Genomic DNA, 22,871 nt, shown 5'->3' on the forward strand with positions numbered 1-22,871 from the left:
TATCACTCCTAGTGGCAACAGCATAAACCCACGGTTTCTGTCCTGCAAAATAACACCAAGAAAAAAAGAAATTCTGCCTTATTTTTTACGGTATTCCCCTGCAGTTTAAATAACATGTTCACTTAATTGCTCAGGTCATAAAAATTAAACAATGTTTATTTTTGAATATTTTACAGATACAAATTAAAACCACTTTCTATATAAACAATAAAATAAAAAATAGTTTCAATTTAAATATTTTAAGCAGTATACTTTCTATAAAGGGTATGTACACCTTTTGAAGTTTTTTTTTTTTGTTATTAAATAAATGTTTGAGTTTAAGAACTTTTCTAATTGACTTGAATTTTTTTTTTTTTACTTTTTCTGATACAGCTTCTATACATCCTGTATAAATAGAAGCTGTATTGCCCCCTCCCTCTGTCAAACCACTTAAATGCAGCTGTCACTATTGACCATGGCTTTTCAGGGTTTACCCGGCTGGGATCAGCTTCTGTGTTAAAGAGGCTCTGTCACCAGATTTTGCAACCCCTATCTCCTATTGCAGCAGATCGGTGCTGCAATGTAGATTACAGCAACGGCAGTTCACAGACACACATTGTGTCCTCGCGAGATCACGCTGTGACGTCTCTCACTTCCTCCCACAGGAACTTCATCGCGTTGGATGAGCGAGGACACGCTGTGTGTCTGTGAACTGCCAGAAGCTGGGTGGTAACGAAGAGAAGTGGATGATGCTGATTCGTCAGTATCATACACTTCTATTCACAACGCCCAGCTAGTAAAAACGCACAGATGTACACACACAATACACGCCCAGTTGGACATAAGAAAGGCTCATTTGCATGAATATAAAAATGGTCATAACTTGGCCAAAAATGCTCGTTTTTGAAAAAAAAACAAGTTACTGTAATCTACATTGCAGCGCCGATCTGCTGCAATAGGAGATAGGGGTTTGAAAATCTGGTGACAGAGCCTCTTTAAGGCAAACCAATCTATGACGTACAGGATAAGTGTTAAATGTGAATTGTGGGGAAAACCCAAGAAAAAACAAAAAAGATAAATGTAATATTTATAATTTATTTATAAACTGCATCAAAACTCCCATATGTCAATAAGGCCTTACGTGCCCAAGCCACTCCTCATAAATGGAATAATTTCAGGTTTAAAAAGGGAATACTGTTTAAAGTAGCTCCAAGGTGGAACTTCACTTTAAGTCTTAAAAATAAAACAATACTCTGTTCTATTAAGATTCTTTCAATGGGACAAGGTAGAACCTTTGAAATTACCTCTCTCTGGCTCTTTTGACGAAAACCTTGATAAGTTTGAGTAAGACGACGAGAGTCCAGTTAGGCTGCTTGGTCGATTTAAGAGACTTGAAGAAAATAAAGAACTAGTGGATGATGACAGTGACGGTGTGGACGATGATACAGCAGTAGTACTTGTCGATGATGGCCTGTACCTCTGGAGAATTAGCAACACGTTATTTTTTTTAAAACTTCCACATATATCAAATTTAGACTGCCAATATGAACCAAGATCTAAAAATGTTGCTTGTTTTTCTAGATATGTAAATTACAGAATTAGAAAGAAAATGTAATAGCCTTCATGATTAGAAGAAATGCAGAATAGAAAGTACATGGTCCAACATATTTTTAATAAGTCTTGTGTTTCAAGTATGTAATTATATTCTCAAAATCGGTTTTTTCCTTACAGCATATTTTATACAGGGCCCAGAGTTGGTCTCACAGACTTTAACAGGGCACTAGACTATTACATTGGAAGAGACCATCCCTACTTACGAACGAATCGGTCATACCGGTCAGGACCCAATCAAGAACTGACGCCATGAAAAGTAGTGTGAAAAGAGCATAGGCAAACTTAACTTAGAATGTCAGTAACTTGCATAAACTCTTGTGGTCTTATTTTTGCCATTTATAAAAAATACTTGCAATATATATGTCAATTACACCTTTACCTTCTGTTTTCTATACTAATACTCTACTAATAGTAGGTATAATGAAACATGCTGTGTAAACAGATTTTTATTCTGAAATATACAGTACTAGTGATATGGAGTGGTATGGCATGAAACCAGGAACAGAAGGCTGCTTTCTTTTATCATTCTTTATGTCCTGTACCTTTATAAATCCTGCAGCATCATTTTAATCTCATACTATATATAGGCCTTTGTTTAGACACATCATTTTTTTTTTTTTTTTAAGGGAGATGCCAGTACATGCTTACATCACATTTCAGTTAAAGCATGTACCTCTTCCATGCTGCGGGTAAACCTATAGCGGTAATCATCATTTTTAGTCTCTGCTTCTTTCTTTTCTTCTTGTTTTTCTTTGTCTTGTTTTTCCTTTTCTTCACTTTCCTGATCTTTTGATTGAGTAGGGCGACTTCTGCCAATTGTTTTCTCTGCTTCCTGGAGGTCTGTTAAGGTTACACCCTGCAAGGCAGAAGATACAAAGTTAACCAATACACAAACCTTTATGTCAGTTTTTTTAAAGGCACCTACTTCGGCAATTACTGATATTTTTAATACTTCGAGAACCGGTCATATGGATCAGACTTGTTTTTCTAGCACATCCCACAGATGCTCTGATTGAGATCTCTGGATTTTGGAGGTCAAATCAACAGTTTGAACGCATAGTCATGTTCCTCAACCATTCCTGAACAATTATTGTGGTGTAGCATTTTGCTGAAAGAGGCCACGCCCATTAAGAATTGCCACGAAGGGGTGTACTTTGACATGTACCACCTACCTTAACATTTTTACAGACAAAGTAACATCCATGAATGCAAGGACCCAAGGTTTCCCAACAGAACATTGTCAGGAGAATTACATTGCCTACGCCAGCTTTTCATTAGTCCATGCCACCTTTCTCCAGTGCTTTTGCTTATGTGTCCAGGCACTTGCTGTTGTGGACAGGGGTCAGCATGGGCACTCTGATATATACTGGGGAGTACGAGCGCTTGTGTATATGTAAGAGGGCTATATACATGATTAAGCTGATCCTCTATTTGTGGTGAGGCTGGTGAAAATAATTTAAGTATCAAGCGGGAACTTTCAGCCTCAGTCCTGTGGGATAACAAATAACCTATTGCCACTTATAAGTTTTAATAAAATATTATAAAAATGGAAAAAGGATAAAAAATATGGAGAAAAACATTTTAGGTACACTTAATACTGTAAGTTTTATATTACATCGCTATTTTCTATCCACTATTCAGTTTCCTAATAGTTAATACATACCAGGAACACCCCACAAGGCCTGCCATTTTGGAGATTAGCTGAGCCAATTGTCTAGCCATCATAATTTTTACCCATGTCGAAATCGCTCAAATCCTTATGCTTGCTTATTTTTCCTACTTCCAATACAATGATGCCCCATGCACAAGACCGTGCCCGCAATCACGGCCCGCGATTGCAGGCACTGACAGCCGCATTTTCGGGCAGTGCTACCATACAAAGTATGGGAGCACGGCCCGCAAAATACAAAAGAACGGACATGTTCCATAATTCCCGGAACATTTCCACGGCACGGACACCCTTCCGTAGTGCTACGGAAAGGGGTCCGCGTTCAATGAAAGTGAATGGGTCAGTCTTTGCGGACCGCAATTTCGGTCCGCAAAAACAGAGGTTTTTTACGGTCGTGTGCATGGGGCCTCACTTAGTGTAGCTAAATGTTTAAACAAACTTCTGACATGTCCGAGCCGAGACCCCCACCAATTGCTTAAACGAAGCAGATGTAGAGCTCAGCTTCTGTTCGTTTTTTTCCGTAAACCAATGTATTGGAAGATGAGCTCAATAGAAAGTCTATGAGCCCGTACTCCGATACATCGGCTTTCGGGAAAATGCCAAACAGAAACTAAGCGGCTGAGCGCCCGCAAGTGCACTTCAGCTGCTTCGTTTTAGTGATTGGTAGAGGTCTCAGTGCCCTGACACCACACCAATCAAAACTTCTGACATGTCAGAAGTTTGTTAAACGTTTAGCTACACTTTAAAGAACTGACAGTTCACTTACTGACTAATATATCCCCCACGCCATGATAGGTGTAACCATTGTAACGAGATAATCTGTGTTAACTTCACCCGGTCAGTGGATAGCTCCAGAGTACGGGATCACTCAGTTATACCTGTGTAGATCTTCTGGACTGTCTTGCTTGTCTTGATCTAGCTTTTCTTTGGGACTCTGACTCTTCATCCCGAACTGGAGTGAGATATGACCTGGAAATAAGACAATATAGAAGAGGGAATATTCATTACAATAAAAAATCTACAACAACCTCACAAAGACATTAAACCCTTAAATGGGCACTCCCTTTCCAAAAAAACTTATGCTAATCAAAAAGTTTACCTGATGTATGTCAACTTTGTCATTTGTGTTAAACTTTAGTGATTTTATCCATGCAAATCCTGCGTGAGGTTACTAGGTGTCTCCCTTACTGTAATTTGCTGTTCACCTCGGTTGACAAGCAAAACCAGCCTTTAGTTACAGAGCAGAGGAGACTGACTGCAAGTAGTGAGGGTGTATTTCTTCACAGCCTAACTATATAGTTCTATGAAGAGGGTAGGTGGGTCTGGAGCCGAGAGAAAGACACAGACGCTGTCCATGGATGTTTATTGGTGACGGGGCAGAAGCAGAGAGACACAGACGTGCTGCAGCTTCTAGTAAGAGTTATGTGAAACCTAATGCTGGATTCACAGCTACACTGCTCATTACTGCTGTGTAATCTCCTCCATGCTGCAGCTTCTATATATGTGATAGATAAGAGATAAGAGGAGAATCCAGCTCTCCTATGTGTGGTGTATAGAAGACACGACAGTTAGACTCCACCTACTAGCTCAGAATTCGAGAGAGTGAGCCCGCAGAGGGGAAAACTGCTAAATAATTCAGAATACAAGTAATATAACGGCCAGAAATAGTGTTATTCATCATGCACACACATTTGACCGCTTATATTTTGAAAAGTTGCCTGAAAAGTTAGAGAAGCTTTAAAAAGGGGTTTATACCAAAATACCACTTTTGCCTATTTTAATACGCAAGTTTGTGTTATTTACATATAGAGGATCGCTACGGGGTCAGATGGGCCGTTTCACCGCCAGTCACGTGATAATGTCAGACCCACCTCTTCATTGGGAGTCAGCGGTAACAAAATGTCTTACGTGGCAAGAACACCTTAACAAGCCCCCAGTGCTCCGTGTGTCATCCAGACATGTGAACCGAACCCAGCCGTCCGACTTTGCCTCTGCACGTTTCCTACGCAAGCGCAGTGAATTTCATTGCATCTCTCCTCCACCTCCGAGAGTCACCAGTTATTATAACATTGTGACGCAGTGTAAGATAATATTAGCAGACGAAGTGTTCTCATTTCTATTATTAAGTTAGAACATTGAGTTTTCTAACATCTTACACAAAAGTAAATGGCACAGAGGAGAGGTAGGAGAGAAATATTTAGGCGGCATTATGGAGAGGAAGAGTTTCAGGCTGGGTGTGACTTGCATGAACCTCCCATTTCATTGGCCTCACAAAGAACATATTTACAGGATAATGTGATTGGCGGTGAAACCAGTGGAACACAGCCTCTCAAGTAACACTAACTTAAAACCCCTTTAAATGAAAGCATGCATTCAAATATTGCTAAAATGAGGAGAGTTCTTGTGGCCTCTTCCTTCTATTTGTACCCTTTGGTCACTTTCCATAATTTGCATTAAAGGGGTTTTCCCATGAAGGACATTTATGACATATCCACAGAATAGATGTCATAAATGTCAGATAGTTGCGGGCTCCGGAGGTGGGACCTGCATCTATCTCTAGAACAGGGTCCCCTAAACCCCGTTCTAGCTTTTTGTGCTCACGCTGCCTCCCGGGCACTTACCGATTACGTGGTCGGGCGTTACGGAAACCGTGTAGCTCAGCGAGTTACGCTGTTTCCGTAACTTCCGACCATGTAATTAATAAGTTGTCGGGAGGAAGCGTGAGCACAAAAAGCTAGAGCAGGGATAAGGGGTCCCCGTTTTAGAGATAGCCGCGGGTCCCAGAGGAGGGACCTGCATCTGACATATCGTGGATATGTCAAATGTCCTTCATGGGAAAATCCTTTAAATTTCAAAAGGGTGACCGTGCATGTGTGGCCTCCACTCCAGGGACAATGGGGACCTAAACAAACCTTTTCTTGGGATCCTACGGATATGAAAAATACATTATAAACAATTAAAGGGGAAAACCTTTCGCAGGCGATCACAATGAGGGAGTGGACAGTTTAATGTCCCAATAGTGGTTACTTGAAGATTATCACAAGGTAAAGCTCAAAACTATTGAGCAAAAGCATAATAAAAATTATACAATACGCATCAACATTACATCATTACAGCAAGCCAGTACAACAAGCTCATAGAAGACAAAAACATAGGGACAATATAATTGACTACTGTACAATTACTTTACACATTTGCAAAGCAAAACATTCATTTTAATGCAGGAAATAAAAAAATAAAACGGCAAGGCAAGAAAAGACAGACTCATGCAAATGTACACACCTGCGTCTTTCCCTGACCTCCGCTGTGGAAGGAACAGTGCCAGTGGAAGTTGTGGTCATAGAGGTGTAAGTAGTGGTGGGATTTACAACAGTTGGTGCAAATGGAATGGTGACTGCTGTAGGGACAGTATCCTTGTCTTTTTCAGAACTATCGTCTGCCCACAAACGGTTTGAGGTACTAAAACATGGCAAGTAGCAATACGAAGAGGAAAGAGCAAACACAATGAAAGCAAATTCTATGAAGCGCAATTACATTTAAATGCAATAAGACAAATGTGCTTATTAAGAGTATGTAACAAGGAGTCACAGTGAAATTTACAACAGAATGGCTAGGGATTTCCTGGCTGGGAGGGATTTTTAAAGAGGATTTCCACCAAAAAACAAATGGCCATACGGTATATTACTTACAGAACTTATCAGAAAACCACTTTATTTTAAGTTAAAAAAATGAGTAAATGATTGGCACTACCTTCACTTGTGACATCACAGGATTGCGTGTTTGCTGGGACTTGTGGTACGATCACCTTTAAACCGATAGTGCTCAGTGCTCGTAGTAGAAAGGTATAAGCAGATAAACAACTTCAAGAAAGGAAACTGCACGGCACTCACCGCTTTCTCAAGGCCTTAAGAAAGCGTCTGGAGGACGTGGAACGGCTTTAGGCCAGCTGTCTTGTCAGCGTCTCCCGTGTTATGCCTGCCTCTGTGTGTTGAATCACAGTACCTTTGGAAAGCGGTGAGTGCCGTGCCGTCTCTTCAAGTTGTGCATTTACTTTATTTTAACACCCATTGCTCCCAAAATACCAGACGAGGCCAGCTGCTAATTCCCCCTTCAGAGAAAACTGCAGGGTAAATGTAGTATTACATGGTGGTAATTCAGATGAATGACCATTCGTGTAATGCAAGGATAGCTCCGCCAATGCGAGAGCCGCTGCTTGCGATAGATGGCCTCAACCTCTATGACATCCATATGCCATAGTGAAGGTTCATGGTCATGTGATAACCCCTTTTAGGCTATGTTCACACGGAGTATTTTGGGGGAGGAATATCTGCCTCAAAATTCCGTTTGGAACTTTGAGGCAGATTTTCCTCTCCCTGCACGCCGATTTTCGCGGCGATTATCGCGCCGTTTTTCGCCCGCGGCCATTGAGCGCCGTGGGCATAAAACAGCGAGAAATACGCTTTCTCCTGCCTCCCATTGAAGTCAATGGGAGGTCAGAGGCGGCAACGCCCGAAGATAGGGCATGTTGCTTCTTTTTCCCGCGAGGCAGTTTTACTGCTCGCGGGAAAAAGACGCCGACGCCTCCCATTGAAATCAATGGGAGGCGTTCTCGGGCCATTTTTGCCGAGTTTTCCGAAGCGGTTTCCGCGTCAAAAAACTCGGCAAAATACCCCGTGTGAACATAGCCTTAGTGTAAGCGGTTGTCCTCCTTGGACATAGTATTTTCGTTAAGCGCATTTCCCTGACAATAAGTCTATCAGAGTGTCCCTCAGATGTAGTAGAATCTGGCAGCAGATTAAGTAAATAGGGTACGCCTACACACACCAAATTGGTCATGGAAAATTTCCACAGCAAATCCAAAGACAGCTGCAGGGAACCTTGTGGATATTAATGGCTAGCCAGTATTAAAAAAAAAAAAAAAAAAAAAGGACAAAGAAACAAAAACTATACTCACCTCCTCTGGTCTCTGCATCCTGGCCTCCAGCAATAATGTATGGTTATATGTGACTGACTGCAGCAGTCCGTTATTGTCGTCATCATTGGAGGCCAGGATGCAGAGACCCGCAGGGTCCAGGCTAGCGTTACCAGGGGAGCAACTGAAGATTGGGGAGGGAAGTATAGTGTTTATTTTTTTTTTTTTTAACGCCTTTTCTTTATATTACAATTGGCCAGAAATGCAGTATTTTTTTGGTGCGGATCCGTGGGTAATTCGTTGCAAAATCTGCAACAATCCGGGCTCGCTGCAGATTTTTACATCCTTATTGAACTCAAAAGGCAAAATCTGCAACAAATTCCACATCAGAAATGTATATGCTGCAAATTTAAAAATCTGCACCCCAGGTCTATTTCCATATCATGTGGATGAGATCTGTTAGAGAGGACTTGTCACTAGATCATATAAGTTTAACTTTGTTACTGACCTGAATAGCACTGCCTCACCGATTCTAGCGTTTTGCTTCCCCCCCCCCCTTTCCAGAGATAGAGCCCACTGTTGTGTTGGCCCCTTATATGCTAATTTGCTGTAGTTAGCAAACAGGACGTGGACCAGCCGCCTCATGCTGATTGGTCAGCATCAGCGGCAGGGTAGCAAGCTCCATCCCGTTGGCCAACTAAAGCAAATTAGAATATGGGGAGCCATCATAGCAGTGGCCTATATCTGGGGTGTTTCAGGAAAACAAATAAAAAACCACTGGAATCAGGGAGACCGCGCTATTCAGATCAGTTAACCACTTTAACTAATATGACCTAGTGACAGGTCCTAATTAAAGTTTCATCCACTTTACCGTTACTGTATTCCGCTGCAGAATTACTGCCCACAAATCTGTAAGGAAAATCCACAGCTGTGCCATCCCGCGTGAAAAAGGCCATACAAATTTCCATTAAAAACAATGGGCTATCAGAGGACTGGACTCACATGCTAGGTTATTCAGAAGTTCTTGGAAGCTGCTCTCCACTCTTGAAAAAAAATAAATCGTATGATTTACAAATATATGCCCATTTTACATTTTGGTGTGGAAATCCTCTAAAATTGCTGAACGTGTTCTAAGGTTAGTTTGTTAAAAGCTGACGATTGGCATAATTGACAGTGTTCTAATGCAGGTAAGCAAAGGTCCACGTACATGTAGTCACAATTGGATCCCGAGTGTAGAGCCCCTGCAGGGCCTGCTGCTAGAGTACTAGTCCGTTTGGTTAAAAATACATGTCTACACAGAATCCCCTATGCAACTGTAGCATTCATCAAATCTACTGTAGATATGCAGAACTATGGAGGATGAATGGCTTCAAGTTTAATACATTTTAAGCTTTAACATACTTAAATTTTAAGTGATATTTAAGGACCAATTCAGAGACCAGTACATATGAAACGGTCACACAGGTGAAGTACAATAAGGGTATATTTATGCATAGTAACGGCCGTAAAAGTACATGAAAAGAAAATATGAAGGTAGGCTAGTTGTGAAGGTGCAAAGCACAATTATTCATATGTCAATCCATTTAGTATGGGATCTTGTGGAAATGTACAGCTGACCTTTGTGTGTTAAATCATGGCCGGGCTATACCACTAGGGACAGTTCAAGAAATGTATCCATCTTTATATTAATTACATATTGGACTTTACTTCAATAGGAGAAATCAACATTAAGAGAATTATACAAAACAATCTGACAAGGAAATGAAACTCTGAATACCTGCTTGATAAGCCTGAAGAACCTATAGTACTCCTTGAAGTACTAATCGTGCTAGACAGGCTCCGTGTTAGCCCAGAAGAGGTAATAGTCGGTGTAGATCCAGATGTAGTACCTGGAACACTAGAACTTATGAGATCATCTTGTCTTCTACCAAAGGAGCCACTGAAAAAGAATGTCAAAACGTAAAACAGTTACAAAACCAAAATAAAAATGTTTCAACACAAAGTTTAACTTATTAGGGAAGTTTAATCTATCTTTATTCTATGTGAGCTTGTGTCTCTTTTCTTAACCCCTCGAGGACACAGCCTGTTTTGGCCTTGTGGACGCAGCCAATTTTTTTCAAATCGGACAGGTCTTACTTTATGTGGTAATAACTTGGGAATACTTTTACCTATTCAAGCAGTTCTGAGCTTGTTTTCTCGTGATATATTGTACTTTATGTTCGTGTGAAAATTTGGTCAATAAATTGAGTATTTGTGAAAAACACCAAAACTGAGAACATTTGCAAAACTTAGCATTTTTCTAAATTTAAATGTATCCTGCTTGTAAAACAGATGGTAATACCACACAAAATAGCTACTAATTAACATTTCCCATGTCTACTTTATGTTTGCATAGTCTTTTGAACATTCTTTTATTTTGTCATGACATTACAAGGCTTAGAACTTAAATAGGTTTTGGAAATTTACTTGAAAATGTGAGAAATTGCTGTTTTTTTTGTGGACCAGTTCAGTTCTGAAGTAGCTTTAAGGACCTTATATATTAGAAACCACCCACGTCACCCAATTTTAAAAACTGCACCCCTCAAAGTATTCAAAGCAGCACTTAGAAAGTTTCTTAACCCTTTAGGTGTTTCACAGGAATTAAAGCAATGTGGAAGTGAAATTTATCAATTAAATTTTTTTCTTTAGAAAATCATTTTTATTCCACTTTTTCTCTAACACTGAAGGTTTTACCAGAGAAACTCAACTCACAACTCAATATTTATTGCCCAGATTCTGAAGTTTTTAGAAATATCCAACATGTGACCCTGGTGTGGTAATGGACTGAAGCACTGGCCTCAGAAGCAAAGGAGCACCTAGTGGATTTTGGGGCCTCCTTTTTTAGAATATATTTTAGGCACCTTGTCAGGTTTGAAGAGGTTTTATGGGGCCAAAATAGTGGAAACACCACCAAAGACAATTTGGCAAACTACACCCCTCAAGGAATTTATAGAGGTAGGTATGGTGAGCATTTTGACCTCCACAGGTTCTTTGCTAAACTTCATGGAATTAGACCGTTAAAATTAAAATCTTTTTTCCAATAAAAAGTAGAAATCAAATTTTACAAGGCAAAGAAAAAGAACGGCACCCCAACATTTGAAAAGCAATTTCTCCTGATTACGGCAATACCTCACATGTGGTAAACAACGGCTGTTTGGACACATGGCAGGGCTCAGAAGGGAAGGAACGCTATTTGGCTTTTGGAGCTCAAGTTTGCTGGATTGGTTTTCGGGTGCCATGTCGCATTTGCAAAGCTCCTGAGGGGCCAAAACACTGGAAACCCCCAAAAGTTACCCCATTTGGGAAACTACAGCCCTAAGAGAATCTAGGGGTATAGTAAGCATTTTGATCACACAGGTTTTTTGCCGAATTTACTGGAATTAGGCCGTGAAAACGTCAGATTTATTTAATTTATTCTGCGGGTCGATGCGATTACAGCGATACCATATGTATATAGTAGTTTTTACATGTTTTACTGTGTTTGCACGATAAAATCATGGTTTTAAAAAAAAATAAAAAAATTGTTTTTGAGTTGCAATATTCTAAGAGCCATAACTTATTTTTGCATCAAGAAAGCGGTGTGAGGGCTTGTTTGCGGAACTGTCGTTTTTATAGATACCATCTTTTTGGGTGCATTGTACTTTTTGATCTCTATTTATTCAATTTTTTATGAGCTGAAGTGACTAAAAATAGTGATTCTGGTATTGTTTTTTCATTATATTTTTTACGGAGTTCACTGTGCGGGATAAATATTATATTTTTATAGTTCAGGCCGTTACAGACTTGGCGATACCAATTATGCAGTTTATTTTTTTCTAATAAAAGGACTTTATAAAGGAGAAGGGTGTTCATAAATTTTTTTTACTTGGAAATAGTACTTTATTTTTGTACTTTTTTACTGGAAGATCCAATTGTTGGATCGTTGTTATAATACCCTGCAATACTTATGTAATGCAGGGTATTATACCTGTCAGTTTCACACTGACAGGCAGCGTATTCAGGACCTAATCGCCTTCCGTAGATGGCAGACCCGGAGGCCTTTGTTAAGGGGGGGGGGGGGCTGTGTGGCATTACCCACAAGGGGGGGCTGTGTGGCATTACCTACGGGGTGGCCGTGCCAGTATCTACAGAGGGCAGTGTGTGGCATTATCTACAGAGGAATGTGTGTGGCACTACCGACAGGGGAGACGTGCCAGTATCTACAGAGGTATGCGTGTGGAAAAAAATTTACATAAGAAATTCATCCGGTTTTTAAAATGGACAGAGAAAAAAAGGATGTAAAACGTATCCAAATCGGCCTTTAAAAACGGAAACACTGCCAGGAACGGAAAAGGATGCAAAACGGCCGAAAAAAATGGACCAAAACGGCAGTTTTTATCGGCCGACACTCTGACCCAGTAGTGTGAATAGAGCCTAACCAAAGAGATGGTCAGGAGATTCTATTGAAAGCCAGCCCACATGATTACTACTTGTATATCTCCAGTTATAAAGAAAGCAACACTGCTCCAGGTGCAAAAACACAGGCTATGAGCCCATAGGTACAAAAAAAAAAGCAAAAAAGTAGACAGCACTCCAATTTGTAAATAAAGTGGTGTTGCTGGGGCGAATAAAACATATTACACACACACTAGTCCTTCACAATGAATTAGAATATCAAAAAGTTAATTTTAGCAATTCAATTCAAAAAGTGAAATTCATATTATATAGATTACACAGAGTGATCTATTTCCAGCATTTTTTACTTTTAATGATTATTATGGCGAACAGTTAATGAAAACACCAAATTTAGTCTTAGAAAATTAGAATATATAAGCCCAATTTCAAAAATTATTTTTATTAAAATGTTGGCCTACTGAAATGTACAGTATATGCCCTCAATACTAGGTCGTGGCTCCTTTTGCATGAATTACTGCATCAATGCGGCGTGGCATGGAGCCGATCAGCCTGTGGCACTGCTGAGGTGTTATGGAAGCCCAGGTTGCTTTGATAGCGGCACTTCAATGGGTTCGTGCTGCGCGAAACACGGGCCAGTATAGGACATGTCGTGAGTTTCACGCAGCGCACATACGCTGCGTGAAATTAACTGACAGTCTGAACGGCCCCGTTCACGAACATAGGTCCGAGCGACGCGCGTGAAAATCACGCGCGTATCACGGACGTATAACATGTTCGTGTGAATAAGGCCTAAGGATGGAGGGTCAGGCCTCTGCGGATCAGCATCCGGCCACGCCCTATCCATCTATGTATTATATTTTTTTGATTCCTATTATACTTGAATGATATTTAAAGTTCTTTTTACAAGCTGACAACTGAGCTGAGCTCTTTTAAAATTCTAAAATTGGCACATAATTGTTTGCTATGAGACACTACCTTCTATTTAAAGAGACTCTGTCACCACATTATAAGTGCCGTATCTCCTACATAAGGAGATTGGCGCTATAATGTAGGTGACAGCAGTGCTTTTTATTTAATAAAACGATCTGTTTTCACCACTTTATTAGCGATTTTAGATTTATGCTAATCAGTTGCTTAATGCCCAAGTGGGCGTATTTTTACTTTAGACCAAGTGGGCGTTGTACAGGGGAGTGTATGACGCTGACCAATCAGCATCATGCACTCCTCTCCATTCATTTACTCAGCGCATAGGGATTCTGCTAGATCCTTATGTGCTGTCTTATACTAACACATTAACAATACTGAAGTGTTTAGACAGTGAATAGACATTCCACGGGATGTCTATTCACAATCTCTGCACTTCGTTACGGTTTTTGTGATATACAGCAGAGCAAAGCGTAATCTCGCTGTAACCTGTCATTTACCGCGTAATCTCGCGAGATTACGCTTTGCTCTGCTGTAACTACCACAGACAGAGTAACGAAGTGCAGAGATTGTGAATAGACATCCCGTGGAATGTCTATTCACGGTCTAAACACTTCAGTATTGTTAATGTGTTAGTATAAGACAGCACATAGCGATCAAAAGGATCCCTATGCGCTGCCTAAATGAATGGAGAGAAGTGTATGACCCTGATTGGTCAGCATCATACACTCCTCTGTACAACGCCCACTTGGTCTAAAGTAAAATTACGCCCACTTGGGCATTAAGCACCTCATTAGCATAAATCTAAAATCGCTAATAAAGTGGTGAAAATAGATCGTTTTATGAAATAAAAAGCATTACTGTCACCTACATTACAGCGCCCATCTCCTTATGTAAGAGATAGGGCACTGATAATGTGGTGACAGAGTCTCTTTAAGCGAATAAGAGTGCTATGGCCATATTCAGACCTAGTGAATCTGAGACAGGCATGCAAAGAATTAAATCCATGCGTTAGGCGTCTTTCACATTGCATTCTTTCCCTATGTTTAGTGTGAAACATTATGAAAAATCCCAGCGTAGATGCCAAACGTGTCCATAGGGCTCAATACAAGCTCAATGGAGGCTAAAATAGTGTATTTTTGGCCCGTCGGGCTGGTATACGTCAGTATCCTTTTTTTTTTTTTTAAGGTATGACAAACTATGGGAGCCTTTGGGTGACGTATGGCACTGTACAGCATACAGGACAGACATACATTTAACGCATACATCACGAATAGCTATTAAAAAGCCAACGACTTATTAAACGGATACCATTATAGTCTATTTGTGACTAATACATTGGGCAGCTGCCCAATATTGGCATCCATCACCCATAGACTATATTGGTATCCGTTTAACGATTATGTCATGAATGGTCAAGACCCCAGTTCGTGACGTATCCGTTCACCATTATAGTCTATGGCGACGGATGCCACTGTTAGGGCATCTATCACAGCCTACGTTAAAAGTATATGCCGGGAGAATTTTCCGCCATATACGTCAAACAGGGCAATAACTTGATATGAATGGGGCATAATATGTGTGTATTTTGAAGTGGATTAAGGTCCAAATCCAGGACAGAGAATACTCAAGGAGTTTGAACGTTTCGCTCCCAGAATGCGTTTGTGTTGCCTCATAAGCGTTCATATTTCTGTGTAGTAATGACCTCCACATGCTAATCCAAACAGGGACAGAATGCTGAGGAATTTGACAATAAGTGCATGTTCACACTTGGAGATTAACAGATTTTTTTTTATAAAGCACTGCAAAAAGCAAGCGTGTTAACGTATTTGAGCCGTTAGTGAGATATTATTCACTTTGAGGTACTGAAACCTTCCCCCTATAGTACAGACTTGTCTATATTCACTACTGGAGTGGGGAAAAAGTGACTAGAGTAGCAGCAATCTTCTTTGCAGTCAGCTTATTTTACTCTGGAAAACAGTTTTATTGTGTAGTCTTTATAATGCACGTGTAAAAAAAAAAAATATATATTTTTTTATCTATGCTGACCTTCTTTGATAGCTGGTATTTAAAATTTCATTAACAGAAGTGTTCTTCTTCAGATCATCGTCCCATCTTCTTCTTACATATGATCCACCAAGTCGGGATAGCCCAATAGAAGACTCTCTGTGAAAGAGGACACACTGAATTAGTGAATTGTGTTAGAATTCAGCTGCACTAAAGGTACAAACCTACCAGATGTGGTTTACTGCTTATTTCATTATGTTGATATAACACTAACTACTGTTAATGTCTCAAGGCAAGCAATAAATTTGGAAGTGAACGTTAGACAATTTACATAATCCTTTTTCGGTTTTAACGAAAATAGGTTTTATATATAGTTTCGTTAATAACCATTTTCGGTGCGAATAGCAAATCACCCCAGCTGTATACAAATAAAACGCATGAAAATTTTTATTCATGCTGGTCTCAGTCACACTGCACAAACTAATCAATTTATGGTCAGTAGAGAGAATGTCTGTCATATGCCCCATTTAATCACAGACGTCACAGTTTCTTACATTTTCAATTGTCACTAGATTTAGAGCATAGTTAAAGTGGATTTTGTGTACTAATCGTAAAAATCCTTTTTTCTCGTCCAGTTCATTGAGGGGGGGGTGGGGGGAGGAGACACTGGCCGTGGGTATATGCAGTTGCCACTAGGAGGCTTGACACTAAGGCCTTATTCACACAAACCTATTTCTCATCTGTGTGCGGTCCGTTTTAACAGACACTACATTGGACTCATACAAGTCAAATGGGGCAATTCACACATCCTTTTATTTTTTTCACGGATCGTGTCCTTTACGATAATGTCATGGCATGTCCTATTCTAGTCCGTTTTTGCAGACCAGACTTGCCCATTGAAGTCTATGGGTGAGAAGAAAAAAAATAAAAAAAAAAAAGACAGCACATGGTTGACATTCTGGTGTGGTCTGTTTTTCGCTGATCAGTTGCTACGATATGTAGAGGGAAACAAAAAAAAAAAACTAATTCGGAAGTGCAGAAGAGAAAAACGAATGACACGGATGCAGCACAAAAATTCATATGCATAAAGAGTCAGTTTTTATGGACGCTAATCAGACACACTCGTGTGAATAAGGCCTAAGAATTAAAAAAGCGCTAGCCCCTCGTCCTAAAGGATATACCTCCCACCTACAGACACAGAGCTAATTCAGTTTGTCCGTAAACTGTAGGAGAATCAGAAAAACACAAGGTAAAGAACTGTAATTATAACCAGACAGGAGAATCCCTCAAACTTAAAACCACAAAAACCTTTAGAAAAAAAATAAAATAAAAAAATTGGGTGGGCACTGTATCCCCCAATGAATTTGATGAAAAAAATTAACTTAACGGTAGTACTCAAAAATAGACTTGTCGTTAGTATAATTGAGGGACAGACCATGGGATGTCCTAAAGCAGTCCACCAGGTGGGAACAGATGAAAGGATACGGTCAACTACTCCACATATGCCTGCAAGACCTTACGACCAAGGAAAGCATTCACCGAAGCAAAAGTGTACCCAGTAGAACTATAAAAAAAAAAAAAAAAAAAAAAGTGTGCAGAGAAGAGCACGCAGCCAGCCACCCTGCACACCTGAAGAGAAGACGCCTGATGGCGCACAGCCCAGGAATCGTCAACCGACAATGTGGCTGACCTCATTAATAGTCAACCGAATCCAGTGGGCGGCAGCAGACTAAGGGCCTGTTCACTTCACCATTTGCTTTCCGTTGGAGGTTTCCGTCGGGTGAACGCCGCAACGGAAAGTGAAACCACAGCTTCCGTTTCAGTCACCATTGATATCAATGGTGACAGAAAAATCGCTATTAGGCCTTAGAGGCCACCAGACCATTCTGTGGACCCTCAGAGGACAAAGAATCCAATCTTTGGACTAAAGCAGCAAGGGAAGCGTAAATTTGCCGTGCGCAGACTACATCCAGCTTATAGCTATAAAGAAAAAAACTTCCAGGAGAGAAGGTGCCGGGAGATCTCTCGTAGTGCAAAACTACTAGAACCAAGATGAGGTTCCATGAAGGAGTCGGGGATCAATAAGGGGGTGGCAAGGTGAGCAACCCTTTTCAAAAAAAGTTAGATCATAGATATTAGCGGACGGTTGAAGAGGACTGTCCCTTATGGGGAACTATGGGCAGGACCCAGATCACTTTGGAGGAAAGAAAACTCAGGCTAAGGAAGAATGTGATGGTGGGAAGTTACGCTCCTCAAACCAGCGGTAGTAGGTCTTCCAGGAGTGGAAATAAATGCTGGCCAAAAGGCGGCATTCTAACCTTGAGAATGGTGAGAATAATCCGCTTTATTAAACCATGCACCCTCAGAATGGCAGGTTCAACAGTTACGACTGTAAATGTAGCATCCTTAAACGGGCTTTCCAGACAGTAAAAATAGATAGCCTATCCTCAGAATAGGCCATCAATAGCTGATGGGTGAGGTTCCAACTCCCAGGAGCCCCACCAATCAGTTCTTTTGAAGGGGCCGCAGCGCACGTACAAGCCCTGCTCTTCCTCTTCATTTCTTCTTGCTCACTGTGAATCTTCGACACGCATTTAGCGGCGATTCACAGGTATTGCAGCCTTTTCTCCTATTCACTTCAATGGGAGAAAAGGCTGCAATACCTGTGAATGGCCGCTAAATAAGTATTGAAGATTCACAGTAAGCAGGAACAAAAGGGGAAGCTGTGCTTGTACGAGCATTGTGGCCCCTTCAAAACAGCTGATCGGCGGGGATCCCAGGAGTCTGACTGTAACCATCAGTTATTGATGGCCTATCCTGAGGTTAGGCCAACAATTTTTATTGGCTGGAAAACCCCTTTAAATTCTGGTGAAAGAGTGGTCCAAGAGAACAGGTCATGATGGAGAGGTAAGGACCATTGAGCATCAGCTAGGAGGGCCACCACATCTGCGTACCAACAGTTACAAGACCAGTGCGGCACCACGAGGATGACTGGAATTCCTTCAGCCTTGAGGAAGTCTCGATTGAGAAACGTTGCGCTCTGCCACACGCTACACTTAATGTATATAAGCCACAACAATATTCGATTAAACTCACACCGGAACGCCAGACAGAATCTGTGTCCAATGCAGCAGGCAAAGGATGATTGCTGTCAATTCCAGAAGATTGACAGGAAGAGAGTATTCTGCAGGAACGGAACATTTCTCCCCAGACCCTGAGACTCAAATCCATAGAAAGGGTGTCACTTCAGCGGAAAGAAGAAGCGACAGCGAGAATGATCGGGGAGAAGTGTCACCAGAGATGGAGAAGGGTGGGGGGAACCTTCCAGTATGGTGCAGATCCTGTTCCGAAAAGCAGACACTTTCCTGTGGTATAAATACTCTTGCAGACCCAGTGTCAAACGTTATGCCCAAAAAGTCAAGTGACTAGGAAGGGGACAGGCAGGAATTGGGTCAAGGTATCCAGGGTTATCCAGAGAGCGGCTACGTTATCCTCCCCGGACAATAAACGTATAAGAATGTCATCCAGGTAGACTAACACCCTTGGCTTGAAGAAGTGGCATACCCAGAGAGAATTTTGGAGAAGACCCGTGGGGCTGTTGTCAGGCCGAACAGGAGCTCCACAAATTGGTAACAGTAATGGGAACCACAAAGCATAAGAGTAGAGAAAAGGTGAAAAATGCAGTTTTTACGGTATCGGCGCCAGGCAGAGAAGGAAATGATAATGACAAATAGTGTCATATTTAAAAGGCTTATTCTCTTAATTCAATGGATGACGCGTTTCTGGACCGGCGCCAGGTTTATGTGGGCCCTTGGGTGACACAGACCTAGTGGGCCCTTTGCGGGGAAACTCACGGCGGCAGTAAAATGACAAAAATCACTTTGTGCCCCCATATAGACTTTAGGCCCTGTTTATGCCCCCATATAGAAGTTAAGCCCCCAGTTAGTACCCCAATAAATTTAGTGCCCTCTGTAGATAGTGCCACATAACCCCTCCTCCCAGGTAGTGCCACACAGCCCCCTCCTCCCAGGTAGTGCCACTCTAAATATGGACAGTGTTGTCAGGGGCAACCCCAGATCCATAGTCCCGGGCAGAGCACTACTAGCACTCTGCATGGGAGTGGCGTAGCTCAAGGCTCATGGGCCCTGGTGCAAGAATTCAGCTTAGGCCCCACTACTCAACACCACCAGACCCGTGTGCACGCCTATGCCCAGTTGCCTTGCCCGACAGACCCCACAGCTGCCCCCCACATAGTATAATGCTCCCCATAGCTGAACACCACAGTATAATGCTTCCCATAGCTGCCCCCCACAAAGTAGAATGCTCCTCATAGCTGCCCTCCCACACAGTAGAATGCTCCTCATAGCTGCCCCCCACACAGTATAAATCCACCACACAGTATAATGTTCCCCACACATAATGCCCCCATAGCTGCCCCCACACAGTGTAATGCCCCCCATAGCGGACCACAACAGTATAATGCTCCCCGTAACTGCCCCACACAGTATAATGCCCCCCACAGCTGTCCCATACCGTACAATGCCCCCCATACCATATAATGCCCACTCAGCAGCTACTATAGGACCCCCCTCCCATACCCAGTATAATGCCACCATATGTACCTAATAGAAAAATAACAATTACTTACCTACCCCCGTTCCCACGACGTGTGGAGGATCCTTCTCCTCCTCTGCACTGTGAGTGGCTCATCGCAGACAAGCACGATGTAGTGACGTCACTACATCGCGCCTGCCTGTGCCGAGCTGCTCGCGGCACAGTGAATGCTGAATCTGCGTCCTGCGGACGCAGGCTTAGTTTAAGGCGGGACCAGCGCAGTCAGGCTGGGACACTGCTCTGGTCCTGGCAACACTGTCCATGTATGGACAGCAATGTCAGAGGCTTTTCCAGCGACGGGGTCCCAGAGCAGAGCCGCTAGCGCTCTGCCTGGGACTCCTCCCCTTCTTACATTACTCTTCATATATGGATAGTGATGCCTTAACGATGGTAGCACTAGCACCCGGCGGCCGCGTGGGCCACCCCCCAAGTGGAGTGGGCCCCGGCACTTGCCCGGGTTTGCCGGGTGCTGACGCCGGCCTTGACTGTACTGGTTCCTTCATCAGGTCTGTAATATATGTTTGCACGTGTATAGTGCCAGGTTATATAATGGAAAAAGATCGGGGGAAAAAAGCTTGGTTCCACGTGTTTTGAAAATAAACACGGGAAAGGAAGAAGGGGAACATCTGGTTAACACTTAGTAAAAAAATGAATAGTTTTGAAAAATCAGTATATATCCCATATTTTGCCTATGTCGGCACATTAATATGATAAAATTGCCGGTTGTCAGAAAAGATTTCATTTGAGTTACTAGATATTTTTGTAATGTATTTTTATTTTTTTTTAAAAACACAATTCGTTCCAGGTAGTTGGATTGTAACAAAATATGATGAATAGACTTATGTATTGTTTGTTTTTGTATGAATTTATAGTGAAATACATTATGATCAGAACATATGCCGTTTTTTTGTCAGTGTCCTATTTTTAGGTAGGAACCGCATATTTCGTTCATTATTAAAAATGAAACAAAAAAAGTAAAAAAAAAAAAATTATTATAAGGGACAAGGTCCGGACGGATGAAAAGAGATTATATACACATATATATATATATATACATATATATATATATATACACATATACACATATATATATATATATATATATATATATATAAAATAAAAATTGCTTACATATAATGGCAGCATGCGTGTGTGTATATATATACACATTGATGGATATAATATGTATCTTGCCTCATGTGGTTGGGTAGGGTAAGTGTGTGAAACTTACTCTCACTGTATATCCTTTATATGTATTACAAAATGCCAATGGATGAAAGAGGGGAGGGGGGGGGGGGGTGTTGAGTAGCATCTAATTATCCCTCACGATTCGGGTTTTCGATGGACTCGCTTAATACATCCGGGGTTAGGCTATGGTATTTGTATATCCAGTATGCCTCCCTGTTCTTTAGTTTGGAGAATAGATTATTGGTATTGGTTGGAATTTGTTCTAGTGGTGTGATCGTTATTTCAAATCCTCCACTGTGTTGCTGATTAAGGTGCCTATATCCGCTATGTTTGAGGAAATTATTATGGGTATTAGATCTGTATTTATTCACTCTGGTTCTTAACGGTTGTATGGTCCTACCTATGTATTGGAGGCCACATGTGCACTCTAACAGATAGACCATAGTTGGAAGCACAGTTCAAAAAAATGTAATGGGAAAATTTTAATTTGTGATGTTGCATGTGGAAGATTTTTTCCTATGGCTTATATTGTCGCAGCACTGACATCTCGTATTGTTGCATCTATACCAGCCAATTATTTTGGGAAGGAAATTGATAGTCGGTATAGGTCTTTTTTCTTCCTTTGGTGCAATGATGTTTTTGATGCTACTTCCCTTTCTATATGTGAAGCCTAGCCTCTCTGGTATAATTGCCTTTAGCACTGGGTCACTGCGCAAAATGTTCAAATGTTTTTGTAAGATGTTCTTGAGGGTTTTGTGTCCACTATTGTAATCAGTGATGAAACTGTGCTTTCGTTTGTTTTGGTGGTTGTTTCGTTTTTAAAAAGTAGTGTTTGTTGTGTGGTTGTTAGGGATGACCGGTAGACTGTTTCTACGATATGTCTAGGGTACTTTTTTTTCTTTAAATCTTTTTTTCAGAAGGTTAGCTTGTTGGCGGAAATTTTTTATCTGAACTGCAGTTTTTCTTGATTCTTTTAAATTGATTGTGGGGTATGTTGACTAGCCAAGGTTTGTAATGGGCGCTAGAGAAGTCAATGTAACTGTTGACATCTACATTTTTGAAGTGAGTTTTAGTCCCTATCTTTCCATGGTGGATATTAATGGTTAGGTCCAGGTAATCCATTTCGCTATTGGAGAAATTCATCGTGAGGGTCAGTCCGTATATATTTTTATTAAGTGATTCCACAAATTTTATTGCTTCTCTCTCAGACCCATTCCATAGAAAGAATAGGTCATCTATATACCTTTTATAGTATATGTTTTTATAGGCGTTGTTGGTATAAATATGGTCGGCCTCGAATTGTCCCATGTAAAGGTTAGCGTAACTAGGGGCAAATAGACTCTCCATCGCAGTCCCCTGTGTTTGTTGGTACATTTTTTTTTTTTTATTGAAAGTGAATATGTTATGGCATAGGATGAATTCTATTGATTCTATAATTAGATTGATTTGATTCTGTTTTATGGTGCCTTGGTTTGTTAAGGTCTTTTTTATTGCATCAATACCACAGTGGTGGGGGATGTTTGAATAAAG

General features: G+C 41.1%; 1 protein-coding gene across 3 annotated transcripts in view; it reads right to left on the bottom strand.

Annotated features, from left to right (window-relative positions):
* PPP1R12A (protein phosphatase 1 regulatory subunit 12A) overlaps positions 1-22,871 on the bottom strand; it is a 163,435-nt gene that overhangs the window by 45,257 nt on the left and 95,307 nt on the right. For 2 of the 3 annotated variants that reach the window (XM_075857003.1, XM_075857004.1), the window contains exons 12-17: positions 15,582-15,698; positions 9,952-10,113; positions 6,545-6,721; positions 4,141-4,231; positions 2,267-2,449; positions 1,284-1,458 (exon numbers count right to left, since the gene is read on the bottom strand). In XM_075857003.1, the coding sequence (XP_075713118.1) occupies positions 1,284-1,458; positions 2,267-2,449; positions 4,141-4,231; positions 6,545-6,721; positions 9,952-10,113; positions 15,582-15,698 (905 nt within the window). The remainder of the gene's footprint in view (positions 1-1,283; positions 1,459-2,266; positions 2,450-4,140; positions 4,232-6,544; positions 6,722-9,951; positions 10,114-15,581; positions 15,699-22,871) is intronic. The other variant, XM_075857006.1, reaches the window with a different exon arrangement.

This window comes from Rhinoderma darwinii, chromosome 3, assembly GCF_050947455.1.
Source record: "Rhinoderma darwinii isolate aRhiDar2 chromosome 3, aRhiDar2.hap1, whole genome shotgun sequence".
In the NCBI taxonomy this organism is placed as follows: domain Eukaryota; kingdom Metazoa; phylum Chordata; class Amphibia; order Anura; family Rhinodermatidae; genus Rhinoderma; species Rhinoderma darwinii.